Below are 14,039 nucleotides of genomic sequence, written 5' to 3'. Positions count from 1 at the left end.
ACGTTATAGTTTAGATTTCAACTAGTTCTCTTTTGTAGCTCAATTCGGGCAACCAATGTCACTTTTACGTTAGATCGTGTTAGATATCTATTAGATGTGAATTAGATCTCTAAGTAATATCTTGTGGAAATCGTTCAAGAGTATCTCCAGAATCGCGGAAATGTCAAATTTGACAGGTTAGATCTTAGACATATCGTTATCGTATCTTGACGATGTCTATAAGATATCTAATAGATGTCTATTACAAAATCCGAATCGGGCCCAGAATCCATTATAATTCGTATTCTACAATCAACTAGACGGCACCGTACGCCACCATAAAACCATATCAAAATGACATTACAAATTAAATTGTAACGAGCACTCACTAGTTATTCATCAATATGCCATGGTTCCATTCGACGTTGGCCCAAAGTTTTATTCTGTCGAAGGGGACAGACACTAATTGTTCATCGTATTCCTTGGAAAATATGGCTCCTCTACACGATGGGCCAACGCCGGCCACTCCAAGGGACGCAGCCATGCGGTAGAATGAGATAGCAATATCACTTGCTCCCTCTAACGCATAATTGCGTCCCTTGGAGTGGCCGGCGTTGGCCCATCGTGTAGAGGAGCCATTAAATCGCAAATGTAGCTGTCACCAATAAATATATTGTAGGTACATACTACCATAGAGAAAAAAATACATAGATTGCTCACTCCATACATCAGTTTTAGTACCAAAAAGACTATTAGCATCTAGCATCGAGTAGCGGAACTATCAGTACTGCTACTTGACAATAGATGTAGCACCGACCGGAAAGTCTTATGCTGTTGAGATAAGACTTTCCGGTCGGTGCTACATCTATTGTCAAGTAGCAGTACTGATAGTTCCGCTACTCGATGCTAGATGTAGACACTGAAATTAATAGGCTAACTGATGTATGGAGTGAGCACTTTTGTCTTATTATATTTCTCTATGGTACTACCATAAGAAAGTAGTTGGAAATATCGAATACCCCTGTTTCCTTACAATAAAGTAGTAAGTATTCCACACTTTGTTCTTTCAGGATTACGTTTTATAACACCTTGTAACCTTTAATCGTTGTTTGCCTTTCTTTTCAAGTTCCGTCTATGTTACAAAAAGAAACACCAGTAACTTGCAGAGTAGCCTGTTAGATACAAGCCTTTGATAAAACGCAAGTCTGGTTCTAAATAATTCGACCGTCCGTAATATGGAACACCTATTAATCTACTTACAGCTGAAGCATTCTTATTAGATCATTTTATGTTTGAGCGACTTTGCAGTTTAGAGAAAGATTGTAAGACGCGGTTATCGCGTACGTATTTAAAGCGTAGATATTTTTGAAATGAAAACTTCTTTAGCGGCGGCACTTTTTGAGGTGGGGAATTTTTTTAAAACTCGAGACAGCGTAAGACGATCACGTGACCGTAAGATTTAGATGGTATTTAAATCAATAAAGAAAAACTCAATGACATTACATGAAAAACTGTTACATGTGATGTCATTGAGTTTTCTTTATTGATTTAAATGCCATCTAGTGAGTTTCGCTCTAACTGGTATTAATATAACTCGAGTACGCTAACGCTAGATGGCGTTAACCTCAATTATACATAGTGCATTTTGCACTAGTCATTGAGCTTTCACTTCTGCCGGCACTCCCCGAGTGCAACCCGTTGTTTTTTTATACAGCGGAATATACGGGACGTATTCTCGGATTCATCAGGCGTTAACTGCGTTTATCATGCGTCCATACACTCCATACTCCATAAATTTATCAAACGCGGCCTGAAATCGTATGAGTAGGTACCTAAGGGTAGCTTATTTTAAAATCCCTTTACTTTACCTATATTTGAATGACTCAACATTCTGAAAACGAATAAAGTAAACCCAAAAAGTTTAGGTTTCGGGTAGGTATAGTGGTTTAAATAAGATATTTAAGTCTGACTGTCGAGTAAAACAGTAACAAAACTAACATCACACAAAATCTTAAAAAATAATGTCTTGTACATACCTACTCGTACAATATAATAAAAAAACGAGAACGCGCGGGACTTCTGCGCAATAAATGAGTTCATATTAGTACCTATAGTCTGTACGGAAAGAGAAGATTCCGCACAGACTACCCAGGTAAAGGGTCAAATTCAAAAATATTTAATTTCGTTGAGCGTTGCAGCTGTCTGTGACATCTCTAGGGTACGTAAAGTACGTAACCTATAGTTAGTACTGTTAGTAGAGATGGCTGTAAAGTTAGTATTTTTTATAATTACCTGCGGACAAATATGTTTAGACATAAGTATCTCTATAGAATTTAAATATTCCAAAAGGGTTACCCAATAGGGTAAATCCACGGTGACTCACGTTACTTTGTAGTCACTATTCCTAACAATCATGTCGTATATTTGAGATCAAGAGCTTTCTACGTCGAAAACTTGATAATAATATCACAGAGTACATTACTGCGAATCATTTATCGAAGTACTTTTTCTCCATCAAATTATAAAAATTGGAGAAAAGTGGAAAATAACTCCATGACTCACGTTACAAGAAATGGACACGGAGTTTTACGCCTTTTGTGTTTATTGATTTCCCTTTGATTATTGAATGAATTAGTTTTAACAAAATAACAAAACAATGACATAAATATGCAAGCTTCTTTAATAGTTAACCAAATAAAATCAAAGATACACCCTTATTTAAATAAAATATAAAACCTTACGAACTCACGTTACAGCGATTTCGTGAATCACGTTACTTGCGACTACCTAGAATATTTTGATATTTTTTATCATTTCTAGCAAACAAATAGCATATTTTTTACTTATTATTATTAGAATTAGAACTTTTCTGATACGTTATTTAGCTCTACCCAAAGCTTGGCGATTAATTAACATCGAAGATGAGGATGCAATTGAACTATCTAAGGCTCTTGCTTATTCAGCTTTTTTCTTTGATCTATATGTTTTTCAACTCTTTTTCTGTTTTTTTCTCTTTCATCCTTTATAAATTGGTTTTTCTTTTTTTGAGTCATGTTATCTAGCAACTTCTTCTTTTGCCTGATTTTTTGGCGGCAAGCCTATGTTTTTTCTTATACTCTTCGTACTTTCCGTCGTCTTTCAGCTTCTGTCTTCTTCTTTTTGCCCTTTCTGCCGCTGATAGAGGCATTGTAGCTACAAAATACATTCAAATATTTAGTTACTCGCTTTACAGTTGCAACAACGCGATTCACTGTGACTCACGTTACAAGTATCTCAAGTCATGTATTTCTATAAAATAACACTTATGCGGAGAAATAAACCGCGAGAATGACACCATCTAAGCCCAATCATACACATAGTTCAATATAAGTTCGTTTGTCCAAAACTTCAGTACAGTAAATGAAAAATATTGTTTTTTACGTTACTCACGTTACTCAACGACATGCAATTTTCATTCACCTCTTACATATTTTTCTTTCAACTTATGATAATTGTAATCAAAGTAACGCGTGAATAATTTAATAGACAACAGATAAATAAAGGTTACTTACCTCTTCTTTGCGTAAAAATCAATTAAAGTCGTAATATTTATAATCACTTATTTTACGTTCGTAGTTGATTCCGCAAGCAGCACTTACAATGTCGGAAATTATGACAACCGTTGACTTATTATTGACTTAAGGTTATAAAATTTGTTCTGCTACCCTCATTTGATTATTCTACATTCAAACACATTCTAAATTCAATAGTTTATTTTTTCGTTGTCATGTCCGAGTTACGCGGAAAGACCCAATAGGTGCGAACTTTGGCAATCTATGTGTAAACCCCTAGACTAAACTTTTTCTGTCTGGCTAGGTAAGTAATGAATAAGTAAGTGTGTTGCGTCTGCGATAATGGCTGTCCTAACGATAAAATTAGGTAAATGAATAATTAAACAATCAAGTTTTCAGCTAAAAAAGGCCCAAAATGTAACTACATAATGTTGACAGTGTACAGTTTTTAGATTGTATCATACATTATTATTGACACCAACAACATGATATTTTTTTACATGTTAAGTACAATTTACCACGTTCAGTACGTTGTAGAAGTATGGTTATCTACGAGTTAACTTAATTTCCGCACTCATCATCATCATCATATCAGCCCTTTATCGCCCACTGCTGAGCATAGGCCCCTCTTCTAGTACGCCACTTGTCCCGGTCCTGAGCTAATCTCATCCAGAAGTGACCTGCAATCTTAAGGTAATCTTTTATCTCAATTTCCGCACTGAAGGTGTTAAAGTACAGTTACTTAAATATTATTTAGTGTAGGCCAATTTTGTTCCGCCTTGAATGCTGGCTGTGATAGTCAGTAGTTGCATAATTTATATAAATAATGGTTTTATTCAATAGCGGTATACTGTATATAGTAGAATTTTGTCGCTAGATTTTTTTTCCTAAAATATATGTTATGATTATAATAAGTAGGATAAAACTAGCAACCTTCGTTTTGTACGCTGACAGTTAAGCATTGGTTTTTCATTCATTAACGATATGGATTAAGTCTATCCGATACTGGCACAGGGGATACTAAGGAAGGACATGTCACATGAATATAGATTTATTAGTCTACCAATTATAAAATTTTTACTGTTGTCGTCACTTATGAAGTGTACAATTTTATCGTCGTGCTGTTTTAGAGGTAATCTAGCCAACATAGCAGGGCCATAACCGCGAAAATCGGAGTTCGTAAATCTCGAAACTGTCTGTCATTCTAATTGCGCCTGAATTGGAGTAAAAGAGAAAAATGCCTGAATTTTTCGAACTTCTGTGTTCGCGGTAGGCCCTCAGATTTAAATTAGGTACGAAAACCCGTTTTTTCTTGTACATAACACACTCAAAGGCATGCAGAAGGGTAGGTACTTACCTAAATTTGTAGAATTTCTAATGTGATGATATAAGTATCAGATGTAAGTATTGCTTTTGAGCGTATAAGTAGGATATAATAAGTTCAGAGAAACGAGTGTAACGCAGGAAATTCTTGCACAATTCTGTGAATTGTCGGCATAAATTAACACTGCTTTAGCATTTAACCCCTCAACTCCAAGCACCTAGAAAAGTCAAATACCTCTAATTCTCAGGCATCTTTGTTTTTTGATATAATATCTATATATATAAATTATATGAAATCGCGTGTGAAGTACGATATTGTGACGGCGGGAGGCAGAGGTAATTTTCTCTTGATATTTGTGGGAGTTGATGGGTTGAGTATGACACTGAATGAAGGTTAAAGATATTTGTTTCTAAAATATTGATGAGCGTGGCAAAGGAACATTTGTATTTTACACAACCTACAATTAAATACAAGGAAGCTCTGTACAAAGTCTTAAATAGATAAAATTTCTTCACTTCAACACTAACAAAACTATTAATGGTCTCTCAAGTTCACGTTTTAACTTGATTCTCGACTGTTCTCACTGGAGCCAACAACATCAGACGAAACTGCTGCTTGGACATCGGGGGCCACGATTAGCCCTTCCTTGATTCTCTTCTTTTGTTTCATGCGTCTATTCTGGAACCATATTTTGACTTGGGTCTCGTTCAGTTGCAAAGCGGAGGCTATCTCTATTCTCCTCGCTCTAGTGAGGTACTTATTGAAGTGGAATTCTTTTTCTAGTTCTGTGAGTTGTTTATTGGTAAAGTTGGTGCGGCCGGTGTTGTTGAGGTTGAGCAGGGAGTTGGGTAGCATCTGGCTGCCGGTGGGGGTGCGCATGCCATCTTGCGGGCTGCCCATGACGCCCTGGGCGACGAACTCCGCCGGGGGAATCATCAGCTTTGGAGCTGAAAATAAATATAAAAAAAGGTTAGACGAATATATGTAGGTACATAATTATATGTATTACGTAGATAAACTTCACAGGTAATAGAATCGAGAATACCAGGAATCGGCTTTGTATACGTTTTATTGCTATTTTAAGCAGGGTTAAATTAATCGAACCAGCGGTTATCGCTATAACATTAGGTAGTTTCCTAATTATACCTACATACCCAAGTTTTTAGTATACCTACTTACAAAAAAAAAAGATTTTTATAATAATCGTACCTACATAATGCAAAAAGATTGTAATGGATATTGTTCATAGGTAACCTACCAGTTCTATCGTCTCTAAAGTATGAGCTAGTAAAAATAATTGTTCTTTTTTTTAAAAGGAGTGAATGCAAATAGTAGTTTAAGTAAACCACAGGTAAGCCATTTCCGCTTAAACAGATCTGTTTACAAATCCTTGGTGATCCTCCTAAAGAGTACACTCGGGCGCATATTTGACAGGTGTCATCTTTTCAAAGTTAAAAAGAGAAATTTCAATATCGGCACCCCGCGGTGCGGGAGTCGTGAGACTGACTTTTATTGTTGCGAGGATAATAGTATACTTAGGATTAATAAACATTACATGTTTTGGTCTGTTTAGAAAGGTAGAAAAAGTTGCATAAAAACGACCGTATTTTTGCAATTGTTTGGAGCAGGTATTATACAAACATAATTATGGTTTGTAGGTTAAGTATTGGATTTTATTATGCATCATGATTATGAAATGGTTTCCAACAATATTTTAATTGACTTTCTTGTCATTATTGAAATCGCAAATATGTAGGTCAATCAACTGAAAAAAAAACTGCGTAATTATAGGGTTGCCTAGCTTAGCCTCGAAATGCCAAAATCTAAAACAGACGTAATAGGCGCCTACGCCTACTTTAACTTACTACGATGTTGGTAAATGTCCTTTAATTAGGGTTGCGACTGACAGATAGGTATAGCCCCTTACACGGCATCAATTCCATTAATTGAAACACGTCCAATAAGTTACAACTGTTGTCCGTAGATGGACAGGGCCCGTGTCGATAAGTTATTAGAAGGGTAAACTTTTACGGAGTGACGATTGAAGCGGAGAAGAATAAAATTGGTATCTATTAAATCAGAATTATGCAGAATATACATTGCAAAATCGTTAAATTATATCAACTATATATTATAATGTGTAAGTATTTTGTGATTGCGGTAGTTTGGTTTAGGACTTCACGATTAGTTAGGTACTTATATGCTCGCCTGATAGCAAAAAGTACTTACCTATTAAAATGCTTACTGCAATTCTGCATAAGTCTTTATATTGCTCACCTCGCCTTACAAAAGTTTCAGAAGGTAATAGAAGGTTCGCTCGCCTTAAACATAAAATTATTTACATATAAGAATAAAATAGGGCGGATTATTTCAAATTTTCTAACTATCAATTTAACCTGTACTTATCATTTTCTTACTACACAGTGCACCCCCTTTTTCGTATTTGAAAGACAGTTTTACCTAATGATTGAAAAATTTGACAATTCGATAGATTGGGTACCGAAACATAATCTCCACAGGTATCTTCTCATTTTATGCAGGAAGTGACCGTTGTCCAGCAGTAAAGTTAATCTTATAATCCCTGACTGACCCTTCCCAATACTTTGGCATGACGGTGCTATAGTTCAGTCAAAGTTATTTAATTCTCTTTGGTTCAGTCATCAATTGGCTGAGGGCAGGAACTTAATTCAAGTCAATGGCAGTTCGCGACGCTGAGAAAGCTGAGATCATGTGTGGCCTTTTCTAAGTGAAGGTGTCGCAGGCAAACTGTCGAACTGTCGGTTCTTTAAGTCAAAGAAAGTTGAAGTGGGTAAACTTTGCGATGCGTCGGACAAGTCACAAGTTGACTGATATTATAAAGAAACTTTATTTATTTCTGTTTTGTATCTCAAAAATTTGACAGTGCTTTCCGTTATTAAAGTTTGTTCCTATAGTACCTATGTAATAAGTAGTACCTAATCGGTTTTACATTAGTAAAGACACCTAATGATTTGTACTGAACTGACAAAATCCGAAAAATATAGCGTGCCAACTTTCCCGAATCAAATACATCGTCGAGTGACACCCAAAATTGTGCACCTAAATTCAAGTAGATATTTATCACGGCTACCGGTAGCGATATCTAGATACGATATCGTGGTTATTGTGCACTGGGATTAACGGATCAGCGCCGTATTACGACTGTGTTTGCCTTTGCTTTCTAATTTCCTGTTGTTAGGTACCAAATTTTAATAAAAGTTATCTTTCATTAGTTTTGTAAGCATTTCATCAGTTTTCATATATAATGAAGCTTAAAGTAAAGCTAGTACGGTGAAAATACATACGGATAAATATGTTACGTTACGCCTAAGATACCCAGATTTTTAAAATTTGTTATCCACTTGTTATCGATATATTATGTTATTACTTATAGGTATTTTATGCTTGAATTTCTTCATATTTGAATTGATGAAAAAAATTGATAACTGGCCGAGTCAAAATTGGAACGCCATCTCCATATAATAAATGGCCACCAACTTCCTTACTTTTGGACTGATAATGTTGAAAACTCAAGAGGCCTCTTTTTACGAATATAGTAGTAGTCAAAATTAAAAAAAGGAGCGGCCAAGTGCGAGTCGGACTCGCCCATGAAGGGTTCCGTATTTAGGGGATTTTGACGTATTAAAAAAAAAACTACTTACTAGATTTCGTTCAAACCAATTTTTGGTGGAAGTTTGCATGGTAATGTACATCATATTTTTTTTTTAGTTTTATCATTCTCTTATTTTAGAAGTTACAGGGGGGGATACACATTTTACCACTTTGGAAGCGTCTCTCGCGCAAACTATTCAGTTTAGAAAAAAAATATATTAGAAACCTCAATATCATTTTTGAAGACCTATCCATAGATACCCCACACGTATGGGTTTGATGAAAAAAAATTTTTTGAGTTTCAGTTGTAAGTATGGGGTACCCCCAAAATTTATTGTTTTTTTTTTTATTTTTGTATGAGAATCTTAATGCGGTTCACAGAATACATCTACTTACCAAGTTTCAACAGTATAGTTCTTATAGTTTCGGAAAAAAGTGGCTGTGACATACGGACGGACAGACAGACGGACAGACGGACAGACAGACAGACAAACATGACGAATCCATAAGGGTTCCGTTTTTTGCCATTTGGCTACGGAACCCTAAAAACGGTCGCTTTTGTTTTATGTGAGATTCAACCATGTTAAATTAATGTTAAAATAAATAAAACGTGTTTTACAACTTTTACGTGATGAATAACGGAAATGTACCTATAACTTTTTTAGCAGTAAAAACCTACTTAAGTGGTTTTTGGCGAATCGCGACCTCTCAGTTCGGGGCGAACTACTAGTTAAGTACCTAGGTAATACTATAAGTAAAATGCACTGGCAGCTGCTGCGACTATTATTGTAAATAAACATAATATTAGTTACCGGTACATATATTATAAATTGTAACTCATAATTGAATTAATTATGAAAACTTATAATTTGTAATTTCCAAAGCGTACCTACCTACGTATTAAACGGGAAACCGATTCATCATTTTTGTCCACGCGACCGTATCTTGACATCGTACTATTTCGATATTTACATTTCTATGAAGGTTTTAATCGCATGCATCTCCTGTCAGCCCGTGTAAATTATAATGTCAGCTGCAACTTTTATTCTAAGTATGTATCTAAAAGTTTCGGTAAAGAATTTAAGCAAATAGAACGGCGTTACATAAAAAAATGTTAGGCGCATCTGCTACATTGTCCAATTTTCAACCAATCGCACTCATTCCCGCTCCCCTAGCTGTCAGTTGAGTGTCAAGCCTGAATTGTTCGAATTTGACATGTTTTTTTTCCGACGGCGTAGGGCGTTGACGCGGCTGTACATGGCCGGTCGTGTTCTACAATTGAATTGATTGAATTATGGTTAATTTGGAACGTTATGGATGGCCACCCGTATTGTCGGATGGTAAATAAGGGTACCTACCTTCCTTGCATGTTTCATAGAAATTAGTTCTGCGGAATATTTTGTAGGAAATGTATTTAGTAATTAAAGTGCGTTAACTGATAGTTTAGCCAACTATTCAAGGCACTAACATTCGGCTTATTATTTTCGGGCATCGAAAATAATAAACGGTGGCATTTATGAGGCATCTAATAATACAGTTTGGCACTATTTTAGCGCCAATTAATTTAGATAAGCATCAAATTGTGGACATTATACTATTGAAAACTGCAGCTATATTTAACCTCCCTACCAAAAAATAAACAAAGAGCCTGAAATAATTGGTGACCTTCTAAAACAAAGACTTGGCATCTAATATTGTAAACAGTAGCGTTGTAGCCTAGCACTAAGCGGTAAGTTGTAAACATGATCTAATTTTAAATGTATATTTTTTATATGCGGCCAAAATATTATAAAGAGCTTAATTTGAAAATTAATAGCTGACTAAATAATATCTAGAGTGTGTGCGGAAAGAGAAGAGTCGTAGAATGTATTGGATCCCATACATTTCACGACTCTTATCTTTCCGCACTGACTCTATTAGCTACACATTTTATTCAGTAGAAATTAAAATACTATTTTAGTATTCATATAGCTATGAAAGCCCAAAAAAAAAAACTCCCATTCACGGACAATGGTATCGTACCCACACAAAGCATTCCGGACGCATAGACAATCCCAAAGTTTTAAAAAGCCGCGTCGTTGCGCAAACATTTGCCGCCTTAATGGATTAGCGATGTAGTCGGGTAGCGTTACAGGCCGTTTGACTAGTCCGGCTTTGCTTGTTTGCCTGTTTGTTCTGGATGAACTTGCGAAAGGTCTTGGATATACAATGCAACTGCTTGTTTGAGTTTAGATATTGCACAAGATATATTCAAACTACTTATTATTATAATAATTAAATATCCTTGAATAATTTTACGGTTTAGACTTACTTGTTTTAAGTCTAAGCTTGTGTTAAGCCTAGGAGACATAGGCTCTCCGAAACATGTCGCGTGAGTGACTTAATAAAACAAGTGAGTCTAAAGCGTAAAATTATTCAATGTCTCACATTAACAGTTTAAATTCGAGTAAATATCCTGAAATATTTCCTATAAAAGTGACTTAAAAACGCTGTCGAGATTTACCTCCCTTTACTCGCGTCGGCTGCCAATATGATTTTGTTGTTAAAACTACATTTATCTATCTAATACCTTTAAACGAGCAATTCTTGTTTATTTATATATATATATATTTCGGGGATCTCGGAAACGGCTCTAACGATTTCGATAAAATTTGCTATATGGGGGTTTTCGGGGGCGAAAAATCGATCTAACTAGGTCTTATCTCTGGGAAAACGCGCATTTTCGAGTTTTTATATGTTTTATAAAGGCGATATATATTATGCCCAGATATATTATCTATGTGACAATAGTAAAACTTAACATTTGCTGGACCTAATAGTAATCAAACTGAGGTCAAGAATATGAGATTATTTTAAGTTATAATTTACTCTAGCTGTATTTATAGGACTCTAAACTCGTGCTGATGCATTTCGCGTATGCACGTGGGGGAAAATAGACACTTATAAGTAATGGTTAGGTGAGTAATAAAAAAAATGCCATCACTTCATCTGTCCGCTGGCCCAATATTTCCATAACCGTGACGGTCGCCGTTGTTCAAACGACGCGGTGCATCAGCGAAGCACAAACAAACACGCTTGCGCAGTTGATCGCTGCGTCGGTCAATATTGGGGCTGCGTCCGCGCAGGCCCAATGGAACGGGTTTGCCCCTATATGACAACGGGCCGTAAAGTACGAAAAGATAGTGTCAAGGAACGATCGTAATTTCTGGAACGATGTTCATAATCAATTAATGACGGTTGTAAATGAAAAAAATCACGTCAATCACCGACTCAGGATGGAAATCTTAGCGATCTAATTTTGACGTAGGTACCTTACCTAGTTATGCACAAACGTTCCACCCCATAATAAAATGTTATTGAAATTAATGACTATTGTTTCTGGCTTCAGGTTTATACCTACTTAATTTAATGACATACCTATGTACCTCTGTGATGTTTGTAAACGTTTGTGCAGAACTGCGTCCATTTTAATCCTTAGATTTTTTTGGTAAACCGTGTCGTATTGAAGAATGGAACCTTATAGTTTGCCCACTAAATGTGGGTGAGCGGGTTTGCGCAAACACACCATCAAACAGACAGACAGCCGGCGCTGTTTGATCTGCCAACAACGGGTTAGAGGCTGCAAGAATAAACAAAACGTTTTTGGTTTCGATTTACTTTTGTCTAGCAGCGGTCCATGGCTGGGCAGAAGGATGATCTGTTTTGAACATCTCTAATTAATTTTCGTTTTCGTGTATTTATGTACTTTTGGCAGGTCACTCAATCGTCTTGGTACGATCAAAACAAACCTGAGTATTAAAAAGAATGTTCGCCTGCGTTCTCAATTATCAGATCAGCTTGGTGGTACAACACCATTGCATTGTCACGCAAGTTACGTATGTATACACAATTTCAGCTCAATCGGAAACTTGTTGGTCTAACTCAACTAAACTGTTGAAGATGTGTAAACATAATTACAGTTTCTGAACGAACAAACGTCTTTTAGTGTACTAACATTGCCACTTGGTGTCGCTACTGTCAATGCGAAATCGAAAATTGCTCTTATCATTGTTGTTAACTTTCTATCTTACATTAAAACCATTAATTAACTATTCTATTCGGCGTATTATTTCCTCAGGTTATGGGCCGTCCCATAAACGCAATATAGAACTGAGGTTAATTATATTAATCGTAGTAAAGTCAGTACAACAAGTAATTCGCGAAATAATTTGACCCGGTAACAATGGCTACGTCGTCTAACCTGCAAATTGAAAAATTAGCCGGTCGTGAAAACTACTCGACGTGGAGGTTCGCAGTCAAATCGTATTTGGAGCACGGAGATTTATGGGAATGTGTTGATCCGGGAGAAGAAGTGGATTCCAAGAAAGACATTAAGGCCAAGTCCAAGATTATTTTGTTAGTGGAACCAATCAACTATGTTCATATTGAAAACGCAAAAACATCACGAGAGGTGTGGTTAAATCTACAAAAAGCATTTGAAGACTCCGGGCTGTCAAGAAAAGTGGGATTGTTACGTGATTTAATCAACACTTCGCTCGATAACTGCTCAAATATTGAAGATTATGTGAATAAAATTATGAGCACTGCATACAAGTTAAGAAATATAGGCTTCGAAGTGGGAGATGAGTGGTTAGGTACACTCATGCTGGCGGGTTTACCTGAGAATTACAAACCAATGATCATGGGTCTCGAGGGCTCCGGTGTCAAGATATCATCAGATTTTATAAAGACTAAACTGTTACAAGAAGTGAAAAGTTCAGAGTCGTCTGCGTTCTTGACTAAAGGGAAGGGTACTTCATACCAAAATACAAACACAAAGCCCAAAGGAAAAGGACCACGTTGCTTTGGCTGTAATCAATATGGACATTTCAAGACTCAGTGTCCAGCGAAGAAAACTAGTAATGTTCAGCATAGTTTTTCAGCAGTTTTTTCAGCATGCAATTCGTTAATAGATAAAGATGATTGGTATGTCGACTCGGGTGCGACAATGCATATGACCAGACGTTCAGAATGGATGTATGATTTACAACCACCTCCGGTCGAGAATATAATAATAAGATAATGGTGGCAAATAAAGCTTATGTCAAGGTAGAGAATATGGGTAAAGTAAATATTCAAACAGACACATGTAAAGATGGTTGTCCTATCCAGGTGAGAAAAGTTTTGTTTATTCCTGAATTGGGTGCAAACTTGCTATCGGTCAGCCAGTTAACAAAAAATGACTGCACAGTGGAGTTTACGAAACAAGGCTGTAATATTTTTGATGCCAACAAGAATCTCATAGCAACTGGACAAGCAATCAATGACTTGTATAAGCTTAACACTGTAACTGGTAATGCATGTGCTATTTTATGTGCAAGTAAAGCAGATATTGTCACCTGGCATAAAAGAATGGCTCATCTGAATATGGCTGATGTTAAAAAGTTACAGGTGTGTGCTGAAGGCATGAATATTACTAATAATAAGCAGATTGATACTGTATGCAAACCCTGTTGTGAAGCAAAACAAACACGATTACCATTTCCGCAATCTGGTTCTAGAGCTACTGCATTGCT

General features: G+C 36.3%; 1 protein-coding gene across 1 annotated transcript in view; it reads right to left on the bottom strand.

The window, feature by feature from the left end:
- Nucleotides 1-5,236: 5,236 nt before the first annotated feature.
- LOC134657506 (homeobox protein Hox-B4-like) overlaps nucleotides 5,237-14,039 on the bottom strand; it is a 44,555-nt gene continuing 35,752 nt past the window's right edge. Inside the window, exon 2 of the mRNA XM_063513083.1 lies at nucleotides 5,237-5,801. Within this exon, the coding sequence (XP_063369153.1) occupies nucleotides 5,413-5,801 (389 nt within the window). The 3' untranslated portion in view covers nucleotides 5,237-5,412. The remainder of the gene's footprint in view (nucleotides 5,802-14,039) is intronic.

Source organism: Cydia amplana, chromosome 2, assembly GCF_948474715.1.
Source record: "Cydia amplana chromosome 2, ilCydAmpl1.1, whole genome shotgun sequence".
In the NCBI taxonomy this organism is placed as follows: domain Eukaryota; kingdom Metazoa; phylum Arthropoda; class Insecta; order Lepidoptera; family Tortricidae; genus Cydia; species Cydia amplana.
Note: the sequence above shows the minus strand (reverse complement) of the source record. Positions and strands in the feature narration are given on the sequence as shown.